The following is a 23,303-nucleotide window of genomic DNA, read 5'->3' on the forward strand; positions in this document are numbered from 1 at the left end:
ATCATGACCAAATCCCCCAGGATTGCTAAAGGGTTCCCGGCTGTTTTGCTCTGTTTTCACAGAAGCAGAATTACTTCCTGCTTGCAAAATGTGTTTGAATGATAATGAGAGTGGTGGTAAACTAAGGCGGTTTGAGAAGACTGCAGGTGCAGAGAATGCTGTGAGAGCTTTGAGGCTGAGAGCTGAGGGCCCATTTCTGCAGAGCTTCCAAGGCCAAATGTCTCTGGCCCTGTGTCCTGTAAGCGGCCCCGCAGCGAGCAGAGAAATGGGCTGTGGGAATGACACTTGCTGAGCCCGGGTGTCCCATCCCAAGGCAGTTTGGCACAGCCCGGCTCCGTCGCTCCACAAAGACTCGCTCCGTGTTTGCTGCGGCCTCCTGCCCCAGACTCCTGCAGTTCAAGTGCTGCAATGTCCTTTCAGGTGGCCATAAAGAAAATGAGTCTCAGAGGGCAGAACGGGGAACGAGCTGTGAATGAGATCCTGGTCCTGAAGGACAAGAAGAACCCCAACATTGTCAGCTCTTTGGACAGGTGAGTGCTTCAGCTCTTATCCCGTGCACGGGCCCTGCGTTAATCTCTCCTGGCATCCGCAGTCTGTAGCCTGTTTTGAAAAAGCCTCACCCGGCCGTAGCTTCCCAAAACAACAGCCTGTCAGTTCACTCCCTCCGTGTGCTTTTGTTGCTTTGGTTTGGTTTTTCCTTCAAGCTGACCCAGTTTTCTGGGTCTTATGACAAGTGCTGATAAACCCTGTCAGAAATTATTTCCCTTGGCTTCTCCTTCCCAACTCTTTTCCATTGCTGCAGATACCAGGAAGACCAGGTTCTTGTTTCCAGAAATGCCTCATGTGCCCATTTTGCATTGGCCTTGCCTGTTTCTGAAGGGACTTTCTGCAAGGTTTTCCAAACACTTGACCACTTTTGTCCTAAGTGCGGCACGGCCTCCTGCCCTGGATAACTCTGGAAGTTGTGTTGCCTTGTTCTGGAGGGAACGGTGGAACTGCTGAGTTCAGATGCTGAACCAGCTGGGGACAAGTGTTGTGGTTCCACATTGATCTGGGCTGCTGCTAAACTGCATTTTTCATCTGCTTGCCATCTAAGGCCTCTCCTTTTCCACAGGCATCTCCTTCTCCTTTAGACTGTGCAGATCCCAAGGACTGTGCAGCCTGGCAGGAATGTCTCTGCATCGGATTCTGTCCTCATTTACAAGTGACCTGGAAACAAAATTCCACTCAAGGCTTTTCCATCAGGGAATTGAGCAGTGCACGTTCATCTCCACGTCATTGTTTGCCTCTTCCAGCTTCCTTGTTGATGAAGATCTCTGGCTGGTGATGGAATACATGGATGAAGGAACTTTGCAGGACGTTGTCAGACAGACACGCATGGCTGAAGGAGAGATGGCAGCTGTCAGTCGGGAGGTGAGGGATCCTGCTCGTGCTTCCCATGGACACAATGCTCCTTCCAAGCAGGGCCTGAGAACAGGAGTGGCTCCATGCTCAGAGCTTTGTTTCTGTGTTGTTTTTATGAGCTGCAGAAGAAAGAGCCTCTGAAGTGAACAGCCTGCCAGTGTCACTGCACTTCCACTCTGCTCTTGTCCTCTTTCCTGCTGTTGTGGGACTCTCTGTCTTTTTTGATTTGATTTGCTGTTCTCAGCTTTGCCTTGAACCATTTGCCTGGAGCTTGTCTGCACTGCACTCCTGGCCTGTCACAGCAAAGCTGCTGCTGGCAGAATTCTAAACTGTCCTTTCTTGTGTGCTGTATTCCGGCCATGGATTTCCACCCTCGTGTTTCTTGCTCTCTCTCAGTGTCTGCAGGGCCTGGATTTCCTCCACTCAAACCGAGTGATCCACAGAGATCTGAAGAGCTCCAACATCCTTCTGGCAACGGACGGCTCTGTCAAGCTGGGTGGGTGTTCCTGGTCAGGCACGGCGCTCCCGGGCTGCGGGTGTGGGGCTGCTTCCCAGTGATGGCCAGAGCCCCACAAGTGCTGCTGGTGGCGGTGCCCGGCCCCTGCTGCCAGCTGAGAGCGGCTGCCCCATGCAGAGAGCTCAGGAGAGGAGCAGGGTGTCAGCAGTGGCTTTGCTCTGGGTGTGGCCCTTGCAGAGGGGCGGGAGTTGGAATCTGAAGCTTCAAGGGAATCACTAAAAGCCACTGCATGAAAGCTGAGGGTTCCTTTAAGGGTCCACTTCCATCTTGCCTTGGCTACAGCCCTGCGGACTTTTTCCAGCTGGATTCAGCAGTGCATTCTCAGACTGAGAGTGGGCAATCTTTGTGCTTGGTTTCCTCATTCCAGCTGCCTTTGACAGTGTTTGTTTCTGTCCTCAGCTGATTTTGGCCTCTGCGCTCAGCTGAGCCCTGAGCAGGAGCAGTGCAGCTCCATGGTGGGCACTGCTCACTGGATGGCCCCAGAGGTTGTGACCAGTTCTCCTTATGGCCCCAAGGTGGACATCTGGTCCTTGGGCATTGTGACCATCGAGATGGTGGAAGGAGAACCTCCTTACTTTGAGCACACGGCGGCCATGGTAAGAGGCAAATTTCCCAGAGTTTGCAGAGGCCTGTGAGCACAGAGGGACCCGCCCTGGGAGGAGCAGCCGGAGGGCTCTGCCCATCGGGAAGGGAATTCCCAGAGGATTCGAGCCTGAGCACAGACGAATATTCTGCAGTCTCCAGAATTTGCTTTGGGTTTTAAATTGTTGCAGCTTTTCCGTCTGTGAGGATGACCTGAAAACATGAAGCCAGAGCATCAGCTCTAATCTTATCTTGCAGAAAACCCCAGACCAACCCCAAACCCCACACCCAAACCCAACAAGTTTTCTGAAGGAGTTTCTGAAAGAGGTTCTGCGAGATGAACTCCCCCTGACTCTTCTCACTGGGAAACTTGTCTAAAACATGAAGATGATTGTTTAACATCCCCATAGTCTAACATATTTCTTTCCTAGCCCAAGCTACTTTCTCCATGTCACCAAGGCTGAGCTTTCAGCAACCCAAACCTCGGGTTCCTTGCCTGACAGTTTCTGGGATGGAACATCTTGAATGCATTTACTTGAGTGTCAGTGGCACTGCAGGGATGCATTTGATGTAAGAATCCTTGGAAATACCACAGGCAGACCACAGTGACTCTTGCAAATGGCCTGTAAAGCTGGTGTCCGTATTTGGAGAAGCAAAATGGGCTATTTCTGATGGAGGTTCCAACTAACAAAGTCAGCCAATGACATTGGCTCTCAAGGCAACATCATCTGGATGTTGGAATGGCTGTGGCTGCAGCAGTGTTTGGCCTTTTTGGTTGGCATAGAAAAATGAGCTCTGAGCAGCATCTCTGCCAGGGAGGAAAGTGTCCCTGGAGACTGGGGCTGAGAAACCGGGGTCGCTGTGAGCACTCGTGGGTGTGAAGGAAGCTGGCAGAGCTTTTTCAGAAGTGTTTGCTTTCCGCGCAGGCTCGCTGTCTGATCCGGCAGAACGGGACCCCGCAGCTGCAGGAGCCCAGGCGCCTGTCGGCTCTGCTGCGGGACTTCCTGGAGTGCAGCCTGGAGCGGGACGAGGAGCGGCGCTGGTCTGCCCAGGAGCTGCTGCAGGTGGATGCGAAGCGGCTGCAGGGGAAAGAGCAGCGCGAGGGAGGGGTTTTCTCATGGGGCCCCCTCCAATGGTCTCCAGTCTCGCTGCTTTTCACATGCAAAGCCAGCAGAATCCTCACCTGGTTTGGCTTGGCACGGTCCTTTGCAGGTCATCTGGACCAGGTGCCCCGCAAGGAGCAGGGACATCTTCAAGCAGATCAGGCGGCTCCGAGCCCTGCCTGACCTGAGCCTGGATGTTGCCAGGGAGGAGGCACCTCCCACATCTCTGGGCACCCTCTGCCAGTGTTTCCCCACTCTTCTGATAAAAAACTTCTGCCTCAGATCTAATCTGAGCCTGCTTCCCTCTCCTGAGTTTCAAACCATTCCCCTTTGTCCTGATGCAACAGAGCCTGTGAGGAGCTTGACTTGGGAAAGTAACAGTTGATTTCTTTCTTTTTCATCCTTTGGGCAGCACCCATTTTTATCATCAGCCAAGCCTCTCTCCAGCCTGAGCCCTCTGATCGCTGCAGCAAAGCAATTGAGGGAGCAGCAGAGGACGTGAAGCACCTGCGGACAGCTTTTTGTTATAGTAGTTAGGACAAGTGGATAGTTACAGTAGTTAGCACTGCTAGTTAGTTATGGTGGTTAGGACAGCCTGGTAGTTATGGCAGTTTTTTGAATAAAAGCTCTGTTAAACCTCAAGTCCCTTGACGTGTCCCTTCCTTGTTCCCCCGTGACTCAGCTGCCCGGAGCAATGCGAGGGGAGAGCGGGCCCAGCCTTGCCCAGAGCTGAGCCCCAGCAGAGCCCCGGCAGAGCCCAGAGCAGCCTCAGCATCGGCAGAGTCAGCCTGGAAGGAGGCGCCTGGAGCCTTCTCGACTGCAGCCGACTCTTGTTTACAAACCGCGTGGGGTGGGAAATGCCACTGGTTCTGCAAGAGGGCAGAGGGGGCCCGGGGAAGGCCCAAGTGCTCCAGGCGAGGCAAAAACCCGCCCAATGCTGGAGAAAAACCACACCTTTTTCCCCTCCCACGTCGGCCAAAACATTGAATCCTAACCCAAGTCAAACGGGGCAGGGGAGGAGCCCAGGCCCTTCCGTCCCTGCAAACCAAAGCGTCCCTTGCATGGCTCTGAGCCCCGGTGGCCCCGCGGGCGTTGGTTTCTGTCGGGCTCGCTGCCGCCAGCCCAGGGCCAGCCCGGGACAGGGCGGGCGCTGGAGGCTGCGGGCGGGGAGATGCGATCCCGGGACACGCATTCGGTGGCACCTGCGAGCGCAAGCAGGGGAGGAGCTCCGGCAGTGATGGGGGAAAGGAATAAGGTGAATGTGACTTAAACAAACAAACCCCGTGAATCTGCTTTAGATAGGGCCAAGGAGCTGTAGGTAGGAAGGAGTGAAAGAAACTATCACTTCCAGAAAATGTTACTGATTGCCATGAACTGCTGCTCAGCCAATACAAAGATAATAATAAGGATAAATACAAAGAAATAAATACAAAGAAATACAAAGAAAATACAAAGAGGTGAAAGAGGACAGGAGCTCACTGGACTGGTCCTTGGCACCGCCCGGGCAGACCCTGCATGAATTTGGCTGCCTGAATGCAGCTCTTGCCTGGGCCCCAGGGGTGGCCCCCTCTGGGTGTCTCTCCCAGCACCACAGGGATGCTCCTGCCTGTTCCCTGGTGCCCCAGGGTTCTGCAAGCGCCTTCTGGGGCCACCCAGACACCTCCCTGGGCCTCTGGGGGCCCCGTAGCACGGTGCAGGCAAGGATCGAATCAAAGCTTCCTTGGAAGATGGAGGCAGGAGAATATTGCCCACCATCTTCTTTCCAGCTGCCCTCCACACTCCTGCAAATCCTGCTGGGACACTCAGGCTCTCCATTCCGGGGCTCTGGAGCTCCCATGCAAACCCATCCATCACTGTGTCCCCTCTCATATGGATATCAAGAAAATGACACAGCAATATCTAGAAAATGTGAACTTGATTAATTTGACTGCTCAGAAATTCTACAGCTGGGGGGTGATTGGAAGCCTACGGGGTGAGAACCTTATGCCTCCAAAAAGGGTCAAGAGTTTGGAACTGGAACACTCAGGGAAACTTCAGCTTCTGGGGGAAAAGGTGCCCTTCCTCCTCTGTCCCTTCGCTTTATACATCTGAGCTGGAGTCATATGGTTGGAACATCCCCTTGGCTGATTTGGGTCCGCTGGCCTGGCTGTGTCCCCTGCCAGGATCCTGCCCACTCCCATCCCCTCTGATGGGGGAAGGAATGGCAGAGGGACAGCGCTGCTGGGCAGTAGCCAGAACACCGCTCTGTTACCAGCACCCGTCCAGCTACCAATGCAAAGCACAGCCCTGGAAGGCCCGTGAACTTTCCCTCAGGCAGACCCAACACACGGGACTTGAGCTGCCAGCAGCCCAGGTCACCCTCTGCCAGCCCCGCTCCTTGGACCTTGTGTCCCCCTGGAGCAGAGGGAAGTGCTGAACGAGGAGCCTGCCAGCGCCGGGCAGAGGCAGCCCCGTGGGAGGGCAGAGCAGGCCATGGGCAGGGCGAAATGCAGCCCCTGCGGGCAGCGCTGCTCCCCGGCCGCTCGGGGCGGGCAGCGGCAGCGGCGGGGCCGTGCCCGGCCCGGTGCCCTCGCCCCCGGGGCTGTTGCTGTTTTCTTGTCCGCTTCCAGGTGCAAATGGGAGACTGCCGCTTGGAGGATTACAATAAAAGAATGAAAACGCTCTTTTTGCCGAGTTTGGATGCCAGTCCAATAGAGCAGCTCAGCTCTCAGCTGTCTGCCTCCTCCGTGCCAAGCCAGCACTTTCAGCCTGAAGCAAAGGCCCTCTCTGCAAAGAACCTGCTGGCTGCTTTCTTTCTCTTGCTGTTCATTGACACAGGCAGAAAAGCAGCAACCTGCTTTGGATGCTGAGTCTGTCCAAACAGGTGAACTTCGCCATGGGAAGCCAGGACACGGTGTCTTGAGCCCTGCCCAGTGTCATAGCAATCGCCTTTATTGCTGCCGTGTATTGTCACTGCCGAGGGTGAAACCCCACGGGAGCACATGCCCTGTCTCTAGAAGCCACAGCCGAGCAAATCACTGTGCTCTACAATCTTCCATTGGCAGGTTTCTGGTGTCTCCAGCATTGCTTTCAAAGCAAACAAGGGAGAAGGCAAACTGTGTGTAGCCAATGCTACTGGAGAGGGTCTGAGACTTGCTGAGTCCTGGGTCTTCGAGTTGAGATCAGTTTGGAATGAGTGTGATGTGGAACTTGTGCAAGGCAGAAAAGGGGAGCACAGAAGGAAAGGAATGAATTGTGGCCGTGAACACCTTGGCTTGTTTCTTTTCATTTTCATTTCACTTCTGGGAAGCTGTTTTGCTTTTGCAAGAATCTTCTCCACAGTGTGGTTTGCTCTTTTCAAGTGCCTTTCCTGGAGAACTTTGTAGGAGATAAGAAGAATGGTTTTTACCTTTGTTAAATATGTTAAAACTGTTCAATTCTGTTCCCAGAAAGGCACTCTGGGAAGGGCTCAGCTGCAGATGGGGCAGGCGGCTGAGTGTCAGTTGATAGTGAGGCAGTGACTGGCTGGGGAGATGCGAGGACCATGTGAACAGAAAGCTGATTGGAGGCAGGGGCGCGTGAGCAGCGAGCCTGCAGCTGCAGCACCCAGTGAGTGCTTTTCTCGGATAGGTTTCAGTTCCGTTCTGTTAAGGTTTGTTTCAGTTCTGCTGAGTTCAGAGTATAAAAAGACTCATTTTGCTACAATAGATTGATCTTCTCCAGAGGTATAAGGAGGTCCGTGTGCTTTGTTGCCCATTGCTACAGAACTGGCTCGAGCTCCTGTCACAGGATGTGCCACCACTTGCAGCTTCTGTTGGCCTTGCACACTGCGTGCAGCTCAACTCTTGCAGCAAAGCAGGACCAAGGTTTTGAGACCTTGACCACTTGTCCTTTCTTCTCCTGGTGGACGAGAGAGTTGTGCCATGGCTGAGGTTTTCATTGCTGCTGTTCTACTCTAAGGAAACATGAGGGGCTACCAGGAATTGTTAGGGAATACAGGGCTGGGGGAATTCAGAGAAAGAATCTGCAGAGCCTGCAGCCAGAAGTGGAGAGTTGATTGCCAATCCTTCCAAGCTCTCGGTGATCATCTTGCAAGTGATGTGGAATGTGAAAATGGTCTGACAGAGGCAGTTGTTTTCTGAGTTCAGTGTAGATGATTGCACATCTGGTGCATTGGTGCGCAAATCGAGAGTACAGTCAGTTCCTTGGAAGCAGCAGAACAAGCTGGAGCTCTCCGAGCAGATGACTGAAAGAATCTGCAAAGGAGAAATGCAGGAAATGACTTGGTCATGCGTGCCTGGAAGAAGGGTAATTTTCTCTAATAATTACTAATCCTTTCCCTTGGCTTTTGACTTTCTTCACAAGGCCATTTGCATCCCAGCTTCAGCATGAGGTGAGAAGCCTGGGCTCACAGAACTGCGTGAAAGATTCCTCCGCAGCAACACTCGGGTGGAAAAGGGAGCGGGGCGCCCAAGCACCGTCTGGGGAAGCCTCCTGCCAGGTGGAATTTGTGCCGTGTCGGGAGAGGAGAGAGGAGAAGGATGGGCGCTGTGTGGCAGCAGCAGGAAGTCTGGGCCGCAGGACATTCCCCCTGCGCCGCTGCCCCGCAATCGGCGGCCGTGTCCCCGGGGCTGCGGCCCTGGCACCGCGTCCGCTGAGCTGCCGTCGCTGCGGGAGCTCCCCGGGCTGGGCTCAGGTTCCCGCTGGCACCGGGCAGCAGGCTGTGCTCTCGCTGTGCTCAGCAGCAGCGGAAAATGCCTCTGGACATGCACGTCTCCTGCTGCTGGGAAGAAGCGAGGAAGCGAGTCGAGAAGTTCTGGTTTCTCTTTGTCCTGGTGGATTTTTTAATTTCATTCCATGCTCCAGAGGCAATTGCTGTGCTGGCCTCTGTCAGCTGGTTCTATTTCAAGAGCAGCAGCAACAGGACTGTGTTTGAGCGCTGGCAATGGGGCCTGTATGGCTTTCATTCTCCTCGCCTTCGTGCTCAGTGGGCATTCCAGTATCTGCTGATCCTTATGCCTGCAACAAAAAGACTGACTTCAGTGCCATGAAAACACGGTGGGTAGCCCTGACTGAAAGAGGCAATTGCAGTTTGGCTGAAGAACTTCAGGCAGCAGCCAGAAGGGCACAACAGCAGCCGTGATCTCCAAGTCACAAGGCAAAGGCAACAGCAGCATCCCGATGGCGCATCACGGTGAGTGAAACAGTGCGGAAACGCGATCATTTCTTCCTCTGAAGTTTGGTGCAGGGCAGCCCAGGCAGGCTCTGAGGAATCAGGGGTGTTTGTGGGTGACTGCTGTTCTGCTGGAGAGATTCAATTAGAAAAAGAAGGTGTTCTGCCATCGGAGTCTTGACGTCAGTGCTTTGTCAGCAAGACCCAGCTGCTCCGTTCTGCGCTGGGTCCAGTGCAGGCAAAGGGCTGAGTGTGTGAAGTGAGTCGTGTGTTTCAGCCGTACAGCTGTGTCCTGTGCCACTCTCTGCTGACATGAAACGGGAGGGAGCAAGTTGACCTTTGGCTGGGTGGCAGGTGCCCACTAAGTGGCTCTATCAGTCCCTTTCCCAATGGCCCAGGGCAGAGAATAAGATGGAGAACAACCAGCAGGGTGAGATAAGGCAGTTTTATTACAGAGAAAGGGAAGGGGAAGGGGAAGGGGAAGGGGAAGGGGAAGGGGAAGGGGAAGGGGAAGGGGAAGGGGAAGGGGAAGGGGAAGGGGAAGGGGAAGGGGAAGGGGAAGGGGAAGGGGAAGGGGAAGGGGAAGGGGAAGGGGAAGGGGAAGGGGAAGGGGAAGGGGAAGGGGAAGGGGAAGGGGAAGGGGAAGGGGAAGGGGAAGGGGAAGGGGAAGGGGAAGGGGAAGGGGAAGGGGAAGGGGAAGGGGAAGGGGAAGGGAAGGGAAGGGAAGGGAAGAAAAGAAAAGAAAAGAAAAGAAAAGAAAAGAAAAGAAAAGAAAAGAAAAGAAAAGAAAAGAAAAGAAAAGAAAAGAAAAGAAAAGAAAAGAAAAGAAAAGAAAAGAAAAGAAAAGAAAAGAAAAGAAAAGAAAAGAAAAGAAAAGAAAAGAAAAGAAAAGAAAAGAAAAGAAAAGAAAAGAAAAGAAAAGAAAAGAAAAGAAAAAGAAGATTCTGCATGTGCACAGGCTAAAGAAGAAAAGCCAAGCTCTATTTGCCATTAGCAGCGATGTTCAGACACTTCCCAGCAATCTGGGCTTCTGCACACGGAATGGTTTCTCTGGGAGGGAAAAGCTGAGGAATCACGAAAGATCCCCCTGCCCTTCCTCCTCTCTCCCTTTGCTTTATACATCTGAGCTGGGGTCATATGGTTGGAACATCCCCTTGGCTGATTTGGGTCCGCTGGCCTGGCTGTGTCCCCTGCCAGGATCCTGCCCACTCCCATCCCCTCTGATGGGGGAAGGAATGGCAGAGGGACAGCGCTGCTGGGCAGTAGCCAGAACACCGCTCTGTTACCAGCACCCGTCCAGCTACCAATGCAAAGCACAGCCCTGGAAGGCCCGTGAACTTTCCCTCAGGCAGACCCAACACACGGGATTTGAGCTGCCAGCGGCCCAGGTCACCCTCTGCCAGCCCCGCTCCTTGGACCTTGTGTCCCAACAAGCAGACACAAAGTGTTTCTGCTGCTCCCCCTCCTGCACAAATCCACAGAGAGCTGGGATTTTTCCAAGTCTCGTGTCTCCGTTGTGCCATATTCCCAAAGAAGCAGCAGCCCCTCCCGATGAACACGGCGAGTTGCACGGATGCTTGTCAGCTCCACTGCCTGCCTAGAAATCTGGAAACTGCTTCTAAATGCTGCTCCCTTCAGCTCTGGGGCACCAACTGACACAGAGCTGGGAAACAAATGCCCTGGCTGCTGGCTGACAAGGTGAGTTCCGCCAGAGTCAGAGCTCTGTGGGAAATCTCTATCCACGCCTCTCCTTTGAATAGATCCACACACGGGGTGCGCAGGGACGTGTCCTGTATGGAAAGGAAGGAGTGTGCCAGCACCGGGACTGACACTTTCCCTCTCCATGTGCGTTCCACAGCCACGGGTACACAGACGTGATGGAAACCCTCGCACAGCCAGAGCCTTCTGTCCCTGCAGAACGGAGCGCGGCGGGTGGGGGCGGTTGGTGGGCAGCGAGTCCCGGACAGCGGGCGAGATCCGGCTCCACAGCTGCCAGGCCCCGCTAAGGCTTAATGCCGCCTCCTCGGCAACAGGAAAGGCCTTCAGCCTCGTCCCTGCCCAGAGGGGCAGCGCTGGCCTGGCTGCACAGCTCGTTTTCCCCACAGGTTGCAGGAGATGAGATCACAACGCTTGCAAACACCGACTGCGAGCCACAGCTCTGGGTGCTCACCATGAACCTCAGTTCTGCCAGCGCTGTCTGCCCCAGGCTCCAGGGGATGCAGTGGGAGCCCGGCTGGCCTCTGCCCTGGGGCCATCCTCCAGGGACAGCTGCACACAGGGAGCATTTGGTTGCCACAAAGAGCCAGGCCATGGCTGCAGGGAGCTGCTCCAGGTGTGGCCTGCACTGCTGTGTGCTGCGCTCTGGGGCTGCTGCTCCCCGCAGAGGGGACTGCACTGGGGTGCCAGAGGAGACAGAGAAGCTCCAGCTTAAGCCTAACTGGGCTGGGTGGCTGGGCTGGGAAGGGTGGCGAGGGTCAAGGGCATTCACAGAGCTCATCCTGCTCTGTGAAGACCGAGGAAAAGGAAGTGGGAACCCAGCAGTGAGCAGAGCTGAGGCCTGGAGAGCAGCTCTGAATGACCCCAAAATCTCACCAGAGCTCTGAGACATTGCTGTTCTTCAGCCAGTGACAACATGAGTCCCTAAACCTGGGGCTCACTCTTCCTCATGGCCAGGGGCATCAAGGAAGGCTACAGTGCAATGGGGACTGCGGTGAGCTGGGAACTCACTGGGGGAAAGAGGGAGCAATTGTGGAGCAAAAGGCAGGTGGGGGAGAGAACTGTTCAGAGAAAGGCTGAGCTTCAGCTTGAGCAAGCTGAAAAATGGCATTGGGGGTCATCCCAGACTGATTTCATTTCAGAAGTTACTGAATAAGTTTGTTATTGGGGGGGTGTCATATTTTCCCCTGGAGGTGCACGCTCTGCAAACTTGAGCTGCACTGCCGAGCTGCTCAAGCACGTCTCTGCTGCAGGTCACGGCGTTTCTTCTTTGGCTTCTCGTGGCCCCGGGGCTGAGCCGCAGCAGAGCCCTGGCGGAGCCCAGAGCAGCCTCAGCATCCCCAGAGCCCGGCTGCAAGGAGAGAAAGCAGAAAGCGCCCGTCAGCTGAAGGCTCCCGTCCCCCTTGTCCCAGCCGCCCGCGGTGCCCAGGCCGTGCTGGCCGTGCTCAGAGCGCTGCCCAAAGCTGCCCAGCATTGCTGCCTCTGGCAGGAGAGCAGGAGGGCAGGACACGTGCCCAGCCTGCAGCCGGCCGTGGCACAGCCACCTCCTCAGCAGCTGCCCAGAGCGGGATGCTGCTGCGCTCGCTGCCGTCTCCCAAAAGCCCTTATCCCAGCCGTGCCAAGAGGACGGGCACCCACCTCACGCCTCCCGCCGCCAGAAGAAAAGCTGCTCCCAAACGGTGCCCTCAGTCCTTCTCCAAGGGCACGTCCCACCCACGCCACAGCTGCTCCCAAGCACTTCGCCATCCGGACCAGACAGCACCTAGAACGCTTCCTTTGGAAAAACAAACCATAAATCAATGAAAAGAGATTACAGACAAAAAGGGAAAACAAGGAAAAAGGTAAAAAATCTTCTCTCTGCTGGGGCCTTGAGGAAGGCCCAAGCCCGCCATGTGAGGGAAAAACCCACCCACGGGCCAGGGCAGCCCACGCTTTCTGCCTTCCCCCTGCACTGCCCCCAAAAGTCATGCTGAGCCCAAAGCCAACAAGGGCAGTGGAGCAGCCCAAGCCCTTCCTTGCCTGCAGAGCCAAGCAGCCCATGCACAGCTTCTGGTGTCCAACCTCTGCTCCCACCATGGGGCTTTGTTTGTGTCGGGCTGGCTGCCCCAGCCCCAGCCCCAGGGCGGGCCACGGTGGGTGCTGGGGGCTGTTGGCAGGGCCAGGAGCAGACTCCCAGTTCAAAACCAGCCCAGCCCATCCCCCCAGCCCTGCCAAAAAGCAGCTTGGCAGCCGACTGAAGAATTGGTTGCATCCGCCCCAGCAAAGGGGGAAACCTTTGCTTCCCGGCCAGGCTGTGCAATGCACAAATCTGGGAGCATCCCCCTGCGTGTGGACTCATCTGCAAATTCGCTGTGGAGCCTGGCTTTGGAGAAGGTGCCACAATTGAAGTCCATCATCTTCAGCTTGCCAGGTGGAGGAAGAGCTTGTCATCCTTGATGTCACCCTCCATGTCTCCAGCAGCAGCAGCCGCACCTGGCCCAGCTTCTCCAGGGGCTCCTTCTTCCCTGGGGCTGGAGCAGGCTGTCAGTGCTCTGCCCAGGGCCCCGGCTGTCGCTGAAGAAGGACAAGCAAAAGCAGCTGGCGTGGGGGCCACCAGTGCTGGGAAGAGCAGCTCAGCTCCAGCAGCAGGGCTGCGCGTGCCCAGCTGAGGAGCCCTGCGCAGCGATTCAGGCAGGACAAAATCTCTGCCTTTCTTTGCTGCTTCTTGCCAAGGCGCGTGTGCAGCTGGAACTTACCGGCTCCCTGGGTCAAAGCGTGCGTGTGGCTCTCTCCCTTCTCCTACGGCACGCGAATATCCTGCATCCAGGGATCACAGGACAGGTCTTCTAATGAGGGCCTTTCCGAGGACAGCACGGATAAGCACCATCGGATGAGATTCTGGCACTCTGCGGAGTGAAAGCAGAAAGCACCAGTCAGTTGCTGAAGGCTCCTGTCCACTTTGCCTCACTCTTGCCATGGCCAGGCCGTGCTGTGTGTACTCAGGGCTGTGCCTAAACTTTGCCATCAATTCTTTCTTTTGCAGGAGAGCAGGAGAGCAGGACATTGCCACCTCCTCAGCGGCTGCCAGTGCGGGATGGTCCTGAGCCCGCTGCTGTCTCCCAGCACTGCTATTTCCCCCGTGCTGCAGAGATGAGGATCCACCTGGAGAGAGCCGTCGTGGGAGCGAGAGCCGGCCCCAGGTGCTGTTCCAGCCCCTCCTGAAAGGGTGCTCCCCGCAGACCATCTGGTGCAGCACGATGCCCAGGGACCAGACGGTCGCTGCCTCGCCGTAGTACCAGCCGAACTGGGTCCATTCCGGGGGGCTGTAGGACGGTGTTCCTATGGAATAGAGATGGAGTTCTTCAGGGGGACGCTGCCTGCTCCCAGAGCCTCGCCCCAGCATCCCTGGGCATGCGGGGGCCGCAGCAGCGGCACGCGGTGTGACCCGCTGCCCTCTGGCCAGCACCTGGGACTTGTGTACAAACTGGGGGTTGGAAAAGAAACCGCTGGTGTTGCAAGAGGGCAGCGGAAGCCCTGGCAAGGCCCGAGCATTCCATGCAAAGGAAAAACCCACTTGGTGCTGGGGAAAAACCACGCTTTCATCCTCCCTGCCTGCACTGCCCCAGAAACCATTCTTAAGCCAAGGCAACCACGGGCAGCAGAGCAGTCCGAACCCTGTCTCGCCTGCACACCAAACGGGCTGGAGCACAGGTTCTGGACCCCCCTCTCTGCTACCCCCACCCACGCGTGTTTCTGTGGCGCTGGCTGCCCCAGCCCCAGCGCCAGTCCTGGGCAGAGTGGCTGGCGAAGGCTGCCAGCAGGGCTGGAAGATGGCCCCTCAGCCAGCGCCGCTCAAAAGCAGCTCAGCTGAAGACTCCAGCTGCCATGACTGGCAGCAAAAGGGAGAATCCCCCCTGCCACAGCCGGCTTGGGCTGTGAGATGTTGGGCTCTGAGATGTTGGGCTCTGAGATGTTGGGCCGTGAGATGCCGCTACCAGGAGCCTCCCCCTGCATGGGCTCACCTGCAAAGCTGGTGTAGGCTGCAGCTTGCAGGTAGGTGCCACAGCCAAAGTCAATGAGTTTGGCCTGCCCGGTGGCCAGGTCAACCAGGATGTTCTCCGGTTTGATGTCCCGGTGCAGGACCCCGCAGCTGGTGCAGTGCCGCACGGCCTCCAGCACCTGGCGGAACAGGTGCCGCGCCACCTCCTCGCACAGGAAGCCCCGTGCCCGAATGAAGTGAAGGAGGTCCTGACACCGCTCCGGGCGCTCCAGCACCATCAGCACGTTGTTGGGGAGCTCCAGCCACTCGTGGAGCTGGACGATGCCAGGGAAGCCAGCGGACACCTTGTCCAGCAGCACGATCTCCAGTGGTGCTCGGGTGCCGTCGGGCTGCGGGAGGAGCACGGTGCCGTCAGCGGGGCTGATGCCGTGCCGGGGCTCGGGAAGCCCTCAGCCAGCCGGGGACGCTCTGCGCGCTCCGCTGGCCCCACGGCCGCTCTCCCTCGAGGCGTTCTGGCGGCTTCCACCCTGCCGGGCCTCGGCTCATCCCCGCCCGTCGCGCCCCGGCTTCTCCCGCTGCCCCTCGCTCACTCACCAGCTCGCCCCAATGGCCGATGCGGTTCCGCGGCACCCGTTTGATGGCCACCTGCAAGGCAAGGAGAGCAGCGGGCTGAGCTCGCCGCCCGCCGTGCCCAGCCCCATGCTCCTTCTCCTCCTCCTTTGCCCCCCGCCTCCTGCGCCCGCCGCCGGCCCCGCCACTCACCGGGGCGCCGTCCGAGAGCCGCGTGGCCGCGAAGACGCTGCCGAAGCCGCCGCGCCCCAGCAGCGAACCCAGCCGGTAGCGCTCCTTCAGGCCCTGCTGCGCCTTCCGTGCCCGCGAGACGCGGCCGTCAGCGCTCGGCCCGGGGCCAGGAACGGCCCCCGAGCGCCGCTCAACCGCCCCGGGCCGGCCATCCCCACATGGGGGCTCTTTTGGAGGGGACACCGGCGGCTCGGGGCCGGCGGCCGCGCTCAAGAGCGGCGGAGCTCGGAGCGGGGAAGACGCTGCGGAGGCGGCGGGAGCGGCCGCGCCGCCTGTGTCCCCGGCGGGCCCCGGGAGGAGCCGAGGCCGGGACCGGGGTCGGGCCAGCCGGAGCCAGGGGCTGGCGATGGTGCCCAGGAGCCAGGCACTGATGCCCGCCCAGCAGCGCCACAGCCAGGACGGCGAGAGCCGGGCGGAGGCGGGACCGCGGCGGGACGCCCGGGGGCGGGGAGGGGGCAGCCCCGCCCGGGGCCGGGGGCGGGCCGGGGGCATGGCCCGGCCGGGCCTGGGGAGGGGGAGGCCGCGGGAGGGGGGGTTGGGGAACCAAAGGGAGAGCGGGAGAGGGTGCGAGACACTGGGAGAGGGAGAGGAGGAGCAGGAGAAGGGACGCAGAGGGTTCTTAGACTCGCTGCTTTTGCGCTGCTGCCGCTGCTGCCGCTGCTGCCGCTGCTGCCGCTGCTGCCGCTGAAGCGCTGGGAGCGTTTGTCCGCGTGTCCGTGTGTCCGGTGCCCGTGTGTCCGTTCCCCCCCGCGCGCCCCACGGCCGAGCCCCGCGCGCCCCGGGGCAGCACGGGCCGCTCCGCTCCGGGGCCGAGGCGGAGTCCCGGAGCATCTCTTGCTCCCGCAGCCACACCAAACCCGCTCGGCCATTGGCAGCAGTTTTGCACACGTTTCCCTTTGAAGGGCTCCTCTCTACCCCCATTTCCAAGGAGTCTCCCTGCGGTTTTGGCACCTGCAGCGACAGGGCAGCGATTGGGCTTCAAACTTCAAGAAAGACATGGAGGGGCTGGAGCACGTCCAGAGATGGGAATGGAGCTGGGGAAGGCTCTGGAGGACTCCTGAGGGGCCGCTGAGGGATCTGAGGGCGCTGAGCCTGGAGGAAAGGAGGCTCAGGGGGGCCTGGCTCTCTCCAAGTCCCTGACAGGAGGGGGCAGCCAGGAGGGGTGGGGCTCTGCTGCCAAGGGAAAGCACGAGAGGAAATGGCCTCGGGGGAACTCTTGGGCTGGAGGGTGGGGAAATTCTCATCCTCCGTGTCTCGACAAAGGGGGGGGAGGGGCGGAGGGGGGGAGGGGTCGCGCACGACCTGGGGACACGGGGGTGGTGACGCTGGGCTGGGGGCACGGGAAAGGGCACGGGAAGCCAAAGCCCCGCTGAGCGCTGGCGCTGGGCTGGCACGGGGTGAGCCGGCAGCAGGGGCCCGCAGCCCTGAGGGACTCGCCCTGACGGCTGGGGAGTATTGATCCTGGTCTCTAAAACATGAGACTCAATAAAATATCATTAAAAGGTGCCTCCTTCTCCTCCTCTCCCATCCCTTTTCCTGCTCCCCCCGGGCCCAGCGCCCACCCTTGGTCCCCCGTTTTCCCAGCGCGGCCGCATCCCGGGGGAGGAGCCGGGATGGAGCCGGGACAGGTCGGGCTGGGGCAGCGCTGGGCTCTGGGCCCGGCCTGGGCGCCCCCCACGCGCCCCCTCCCCAAATTCCCCTGGCGGGGGCTGCTGGGGGCGAGGGGGGGGCGCAGGTGGGGTCCGCGTGGGGAGCGCTGAGCGCTGCGGGTCTGCCTGGCAACTGGTGAGTCACCAGCGCCGCGCGCTCTGATTGGCTGAAGGTTGTTCAACGCCTGCTCTGATTATCTGATACTCGCGGGGAATTTTGGTTGGTCGTTGGGGGCTGTGGGGCGGCTTAGGGGGGGTCTCTGCGCCTTTGGGGTTCGCTGGGTGCCGATTTGGGGTTCAGGTGCCTCCCAAGGACCCCCCGGGGGCGGGGGGGTGACACAGGGGTGACACACGGGGGTCCCCATTCCCGATCCATCCTGGGGCCGGTTCTGCCCCTTCCACTCTTGGTCCCCCCGCGGGATCCCCCGAAGTCCCTTCCCACTGTTGCCCAATAAACGGGACCGGGGCGAACTGGGAACACTGGGAGCAGCCGGGCAGGGGCAGAGTGACAGCGAGGCTGAGGGGGACACACGACCCCCCAAAATCATCGCAGGGATGGGGCGAGGGGTCCCGGCCGGGCCCGAGGCCACGGGGAGGGGCTGCGGCCGCCGGCGGCTCAGGAGCTCTGTGGGCAGAGCAAAGGGGGTGACACCGGGCTGGGGGGCCCCGGGGGGAGCTCAGAGCTCCGGGGGAGGGGGGACACGACCCACGGCCCCCCCCATCACCTGCTTGTGCAGGTAGAAGCCGAGCCCCAGCGCCAGGAAGACAAAGCCCAACACGAAGCCCCTGATCCCCGTCAGCATCTTGGGGGGCCGGGGGGCAGCATTGGGGGGTGGAGGGCAGAAGGATCCAGGAAACGGCGGTGGCTGCCGGGAAGGGACCGGAATGGACTGGGACAGAATGGGATGAACTGGGACAGAATGGGATGGACTGGGACAGAATGGGACAGGAGGATACACTGGGACTCAGATCAGGACTGTGCAGGGCCAGATTTGGGACACCAGGGATTATACTGGGATATATTGGGACCACACTGAGGGCTCCTGGGAACATGCTGAGGCCCAATGGGTGCTGCTGGGATATACTGGGAGTGATTTGCATCATACTGAGACTGACTAGAATAATTCTGGGAGTGACTGGAACCACAGTGGCGGTGAAAGGGCGCAATTGGAAAGATGCAGGGGGCAACTGGGATCATCCTGGGAGCAGCATGTGCATGCTGGGGTCATGCTGGGGTCATACTGGGATCATACTGGGAGTGACAGGGTCATGTTGCAGTGACTGGCATAGTTCTGGGAGTATCTGGAAGTGACTGGGATCATACTGGGGGTGACAGGAATCAAACCAGACTCACACTGGGAAGTTACCTGGAATCATAAGAGGGGGTGACTGGACTCATACTGGGATCATGCTTAGAGCAACTGGGACCATGATGGGGGCAAAAGGCATCATAGAGGGACTGACTGGGAGTGACTGGGTTCATACTGGAAGTGAGTGGGGCTGTACCTGACTCCTACTGGGAGGGACTGAGAGTGAAAGGAACCATGCTGGGCATGACTGGGAACAACTGGGACCATGTTGGGGGCAACTGGGATCTTACTGGGAGTGACTGGGAACATAAAAGCTTGAGTGGAGTTTTTATCCCGTGACATTCCCGGGGAGCAGCAGCAGCTCCGCGCCCCCAGCCCGGGGGGTGGGAGCAGGGGAACCGCTGGCAGCACCTTCGGGGCACAGCCGAGGGCTGGGGGGCTCCTCCCCCACTTCATTTTCTCTGCCCAGTTCAAATCATCCCCTCCCATTCAAATCCCCTCCATTCACATTTTCTCTCCACCATTAAAGTTTCCTTGCCCCAATTCAACTTTTCTCCCCTGAGGCCCTTCCCCGCCCCCGGCTCCTCCTGGCAGGACCCGGCCGGGACCTTCTGGAAACAGCAGCGGGAAGAGTTCCAAAATTCCTCATTACTTCCATCGATTTCCTTGGTTTCTGGGGCATTTTCCTGCGGCTGCTCCGGGCCATGGCTGAGGATTCCCCTCGGGCTCCAGCCCCTTTCCAGCCCCTTTTTCCAGATCTTTTCCTCAGCTGACCCAAAGCTGCAGATTTTGGGGGGCGGGAAGAGTCGCTCTGCTTGAGGGGGTCCCCGCGGTGCCCCAGGGAGGCCCTGAGGCCACAGCGCGGTTCCCTCGGTGCCCCTTGGAGCGTTTGGAATCTCCAACTCTCAGCAATCGCTGTCCGTGGCATTCAATTCCCCCTGCAGGGTTTTCCCCCAGACCGGCTTTCTTTCCAGAGGGTTTTGTGGTTTCGCTTCCAGCCGGGGCCTGAGGGCACCGGAGCGGCCGCGGGTGCCGGGGCAGGAAGGGCTGAGGGACAGCAGCGCCCCACAAACCTCCGGGAGGGGGACAAGGGCTGGAGGGGACAAAGAGAGAATAAACACGAGATTTTAGAAAAAGAAAAAAATCCAGTAAAATAGAGATGATATCTAAAATATAATAAAAACAACTCTGAATAAAGAAAGTAACAGCAGAGCTTCTTCTCCTGGGACTTTGGGTTTCTTGTCCAAGCTCCGAGCTGGGTGTGAGCCAGAAACCAGTGGCTGGGAGAGACATTGCTGCTGAAGGGCTTCCTATGGCCAGAACTAAAGTGTCGAGTATCAAGGAACAGCTTGAGGTTACAGAAGCGCCAGCGCTCCCGTTGGATTCCCTCGTTTGAAGCTGAAAGCGGAGCTCCGTCTGTGACTCTGCTTTGTAAGGATTGAATGTAAAACTCCAGAGCAATGCCCGTTTCCCTCCCTCCTCTGGCCAGCGGCGCACGGAGAAGGGATGGGAGTTTCGGTGAGTCCGTGCTTCCCCCGGAGGGACAGGAATCCTTGCCGTGTCCAGCGGGGGTCCCTCCGCAGCCGTGCGGTCACTCCCCGGCCCGGCCCTGAGGCGCGGGGCAGTCGCGGGGCAGCCGCGCTCCGGCCCCGTCAGCGGCAGCGCCGCTTCGTGCCGGGCAGGAGCGGCAGAAGGAGCCGGGCGGCTGCGGGGGCTGAATCCCGGCAGGAGGAGGAGGAAGAAGAAGGGGCCGGGCCGGCCTGTGGTGTCCGATGGCCGGGGAGCAGCGGGGAGGCCTCGGGGAGCGGCGGCGGGCGGGGCTCTGTTGGAGCCGCCCCGAGGGGTTTGTGCCGTGCCGGGTCCCTGAAGGAGTCGCTCCGCGGGACGGGCGAGCTGGGAACGAAAGGAAATACAGAGAAGAGAATAAAATACAATCAAAGAGCCGCACCGAGAGGCGTCTCCCCCGCCCGCGTCTGAAGGAGCTGCACCGAGGGACGGGCGGAGGGTGAGTAGCATAAACCCCAGAGAATGGAGTAAAATAGAATAAAAAACTGCACCGGGATGTCCGCGGCGCCCGGTGTCACTCGAGAGCCGCACGGCGGGACGGGCGCTGTCGGGTGTGGCCAGAAGGGCAGCGCCGAGGAGGGTGAGAGGTGAGAATAGAAAAAACAATAGAGAGAATAGAATAAAATGCAATGAAAGAGCCTCACCCGGGGATCTCCGCAGCCCCGAGTCACTGAAGAGCTGCCCCGAGAGAGCGACGAGACGTGACGGTGGTGAAAAAGCCGCACTGGAGGGGCTTGGGATGGGAGGTGGGAATGGACTAAACTCGAGAGAACAGAATAAAAAAATGACAAAAACTCCGCACCGGGAATGGCCGCTGCCCGTGACTGAAAGAGCAGCACCGAGGGACCGTCGGGGCAGCACCGGGGGCTCTCGGCCGCCCCGTGTCACCAAAAGAGCCGCAGCCGGGGGGAGTTCTGGGGTCTCCTGGAGCCGCCCCGAGTGATCTCGGCCGCCCCGAGTCACTGAAGGAGGCGCAGCGAGGGACGGGCGGGGCGCGGCCCGGATCGAGCCCCTCCAGCTGCGCCTCGAGCGGCGACCCCGCGGGACCGCGCCGGGGCCGGGCGGCGGCGGCAGCCGGAGCCGGGAAAGCGGCTTGGAGCGGCGGAGACGAGCGGGGGGTTTCCGACCAGCTCCGCTCAGCCCTCGGGCACCGGGGGGTTCCGGGGGTTGTTCCCGACCAGCTCCGCTCGGCCCTCGGGCACCGGGGGGTTCCGGGGGTTGTTCCCGACCAGCTCCGCTCAGCCCTCGGGCACCGCGCTGGGGTCGCCGCGCACTTTTCACCTCCGGCCGCCCCCACGGGCCGGGCCCCGCGGCTCCCGCTGCCGCCGCCTCGGCCCCGCCGAGCCCAGAAACCACGAAAAGTCGCTGCCATGCACTGAAAAAGCTTTTCGTGGGCAGTGATGGGTGCGTGGGGAGTCCTTATGAACTCCCCTCCCCTCAGACCCTCCCGGGCACTGCCGGGCATTAGCGCAGCTCCCGGGGCCGGGTCCCTGCCACACTTGGGTATTAAATCCGAGAGATTTGAGGAGCGGGCACAGCCCTAGAAACCAGGGCTTTGCCCTCGGGAGCTTGGAGCGGCACGAGGGGGATAAAGGATCCCCTGCACTCACCAATGCCTCCTGAAGCAGCTCTGGCCCCCTAAGAACGGGGCTGTATTTGGGAGAGGGAGGATGGCTGGGATGGGATCTGGAATGAGACAGACACATGTTGGGATGAAGACGTTTGGGGGATCCGGTTCCTGAGGAGGTTTTGGGGCACTCTCCAGTCCTGAGGGATGTGTTACTGGGAGGGAGGACACACCTGGCTCTTGCACTTGGAGTGCGGCTCCAGAGGGAAGGACATGGGGAGCCCATTTTAGGGTAGATCCTGCTGCTTTCCACCAGTTTTGGGGGTGTTGTAGACTCCTTTGGGAGATTTCCCAGTCATTTTAGGAGGCGGAGGTGAGGCCTTTTTTGGGAGGATCCTGATGCTTTCTACCACTTTTCGGGGTTCTAAATGGCTTGTGGTGGAACCACTTTCATGGGTTCTGATGCTGCCCACCCGTGCTCTGCACTGGTCCGGACTGGTGCTCCCAGTGCCGTGTGGGGCAGGGCCATGGGGACCCCTCCACAGCACAGCCTGGCTGCTTTGGGGCTGACGGCACTTGACCGGCGCTGGCCATGGGGCGTGTGCTGGCAGCTGGGGCCATACTGGTGGTACTGGTGGTGCTGGGAGCTCACGTGTCTGGGGGCCAGCAGGACTCAGGTGAATGTGGGTGTCTCAGGGGTGTGGTGAGGACAATGGGAAAATATTGAGAGAGGTGGGAAAAAGGGAGGAAGAGAGCAGAAAACGGGAGCTGGAACGCCCAAACCAGGAGTCCAGCCCAGGGGTCTCTGGCCTGACTGCCCCCCAGCAAGTGGCTCCCACAACCCCTCACCCTGTCCCCAAAATCCCTTGGTATCCCCCCACCCATCTCTGTATTCCCCCCTCCAAAATCTCCAGGATCCCACGGTGAGACCAAAGGGGTCCAAATCCCCAGCTAGGGGGACCACAAGCCCCAAACTTTTTTCTCCACACAACAATCTACCCACTTTTCCCCTTCCTGGCTTCCCCCACAGCAGCTGGGGCAGCCAAGAGCCCAGCGCTGCCCCAGCCCGACCGGCCCCAGCTCCATCCCTGCTCCTCCCATGGGATGCGATGGGTTTGGGGGGAGGGGGCCAAGGGTGGGCACTGGGCCTGGGGGGAGGAGGAGCAGGGGTGGAGGAGGAGGGATGAAGGAGAAGGGGGAGAACGGACAGGAGGAAGAGCAGAAGGAGGAAGTGCAGGAGGAGTGGGAGGAAGAGGAGGGATAGAGGAGGAGCAGGAGCAGGAACAGGAGGAGGAAGAGGAGGCAGCACGTGCGTCCATCGCTCCCCGTATCTGCAGCCCCCCAGCCCCGGCAGCATCGCCTCCCCCGCATTCCGCAGGGGACCGGGGAGGGGAAGCTTGCCCCAAATATCTTGGGTGGTCCCTGGGAGGGTTTTTTGGGGGGGGTTCCAGCTGGTGGCTCACAGCAGAGCCCCGGCCGTGGGTGGGGGGATGCGGGGTCTCCCCCCACGTGTGGGTTGGTCTCCCTGGGTCAGGCTCTGGTACCACGTGGCGATTGCCCGGTGCCGGTGCGGCGTGAGGGGGACACCGGTTTTGGGGACTGCCTGGGAGATCCAGGTTTGGGGGAAGAGAGCCATGGAGTGGGAAGAGTGGAGAAGGGTGATCCCGGAGCTGGGGGACCCTGGGCAGCCTGAAGGGAGGGGGAGGATGGAGAGCAGGGGAACCAGGGACCCCTTGGACACCAAAGTGGGGAGCCCGGAAAGGGGGGACCCCTGGGATTCCCCGGACCCCTCATAGCCCAGAGAAGGCGGGAACATTGGATAGGGGGGAACCTCAAAATACACAGGACCCCAGAAGCCAAGAGAGGAAAATGACCCGCAGCCCAAAGTGGTGAAAACAGAGAGGGAACTCCGGGGAGGGTAGTTTTTGCTGAATCTTGGAGTTTTTGGTTTGAATCT

The 23,303-nt window shown here is 59.3% G+C and overlaps 1 protein-coding gene across 1 annotated transcript in view; it reads left to right on the forward strand.

The window, feature by feature from the left end:
• The window catches only part of LOC138101927 (uncharacterized), a 958,962-nt gene that overhangs the window by 422,489 nt on the left and 513,170 nt on the right, over positions 1-23,303 (forward strand). Inside the window, 1 exon segment of the mRNA XM_068999675.1 lies at positions 1,496-1,509. Within this exon segment, the coding sequence (XP_068855776.1) occupies positions 1,496-1,509 (14 nt within the window).

This window comes from Aphelocoma coerulescens, unplaced genomic scaffold (assembly GCF_041296385.1).
Source record: "Aphelocoma coerulescens isolate FSJ_1873_10779 unplaced genomic scaffold, UR_Acoe_1.0 HiC_scaffold_56, whole genome shotgun sequence".
In the NCBI taxonomy this organism is placed as follows: Eukaryota; Metazoa; Chordata; class Aves; order Passeriformes; family Corvidae; genus Aphelocoma; species Aphelocoma coerulescens.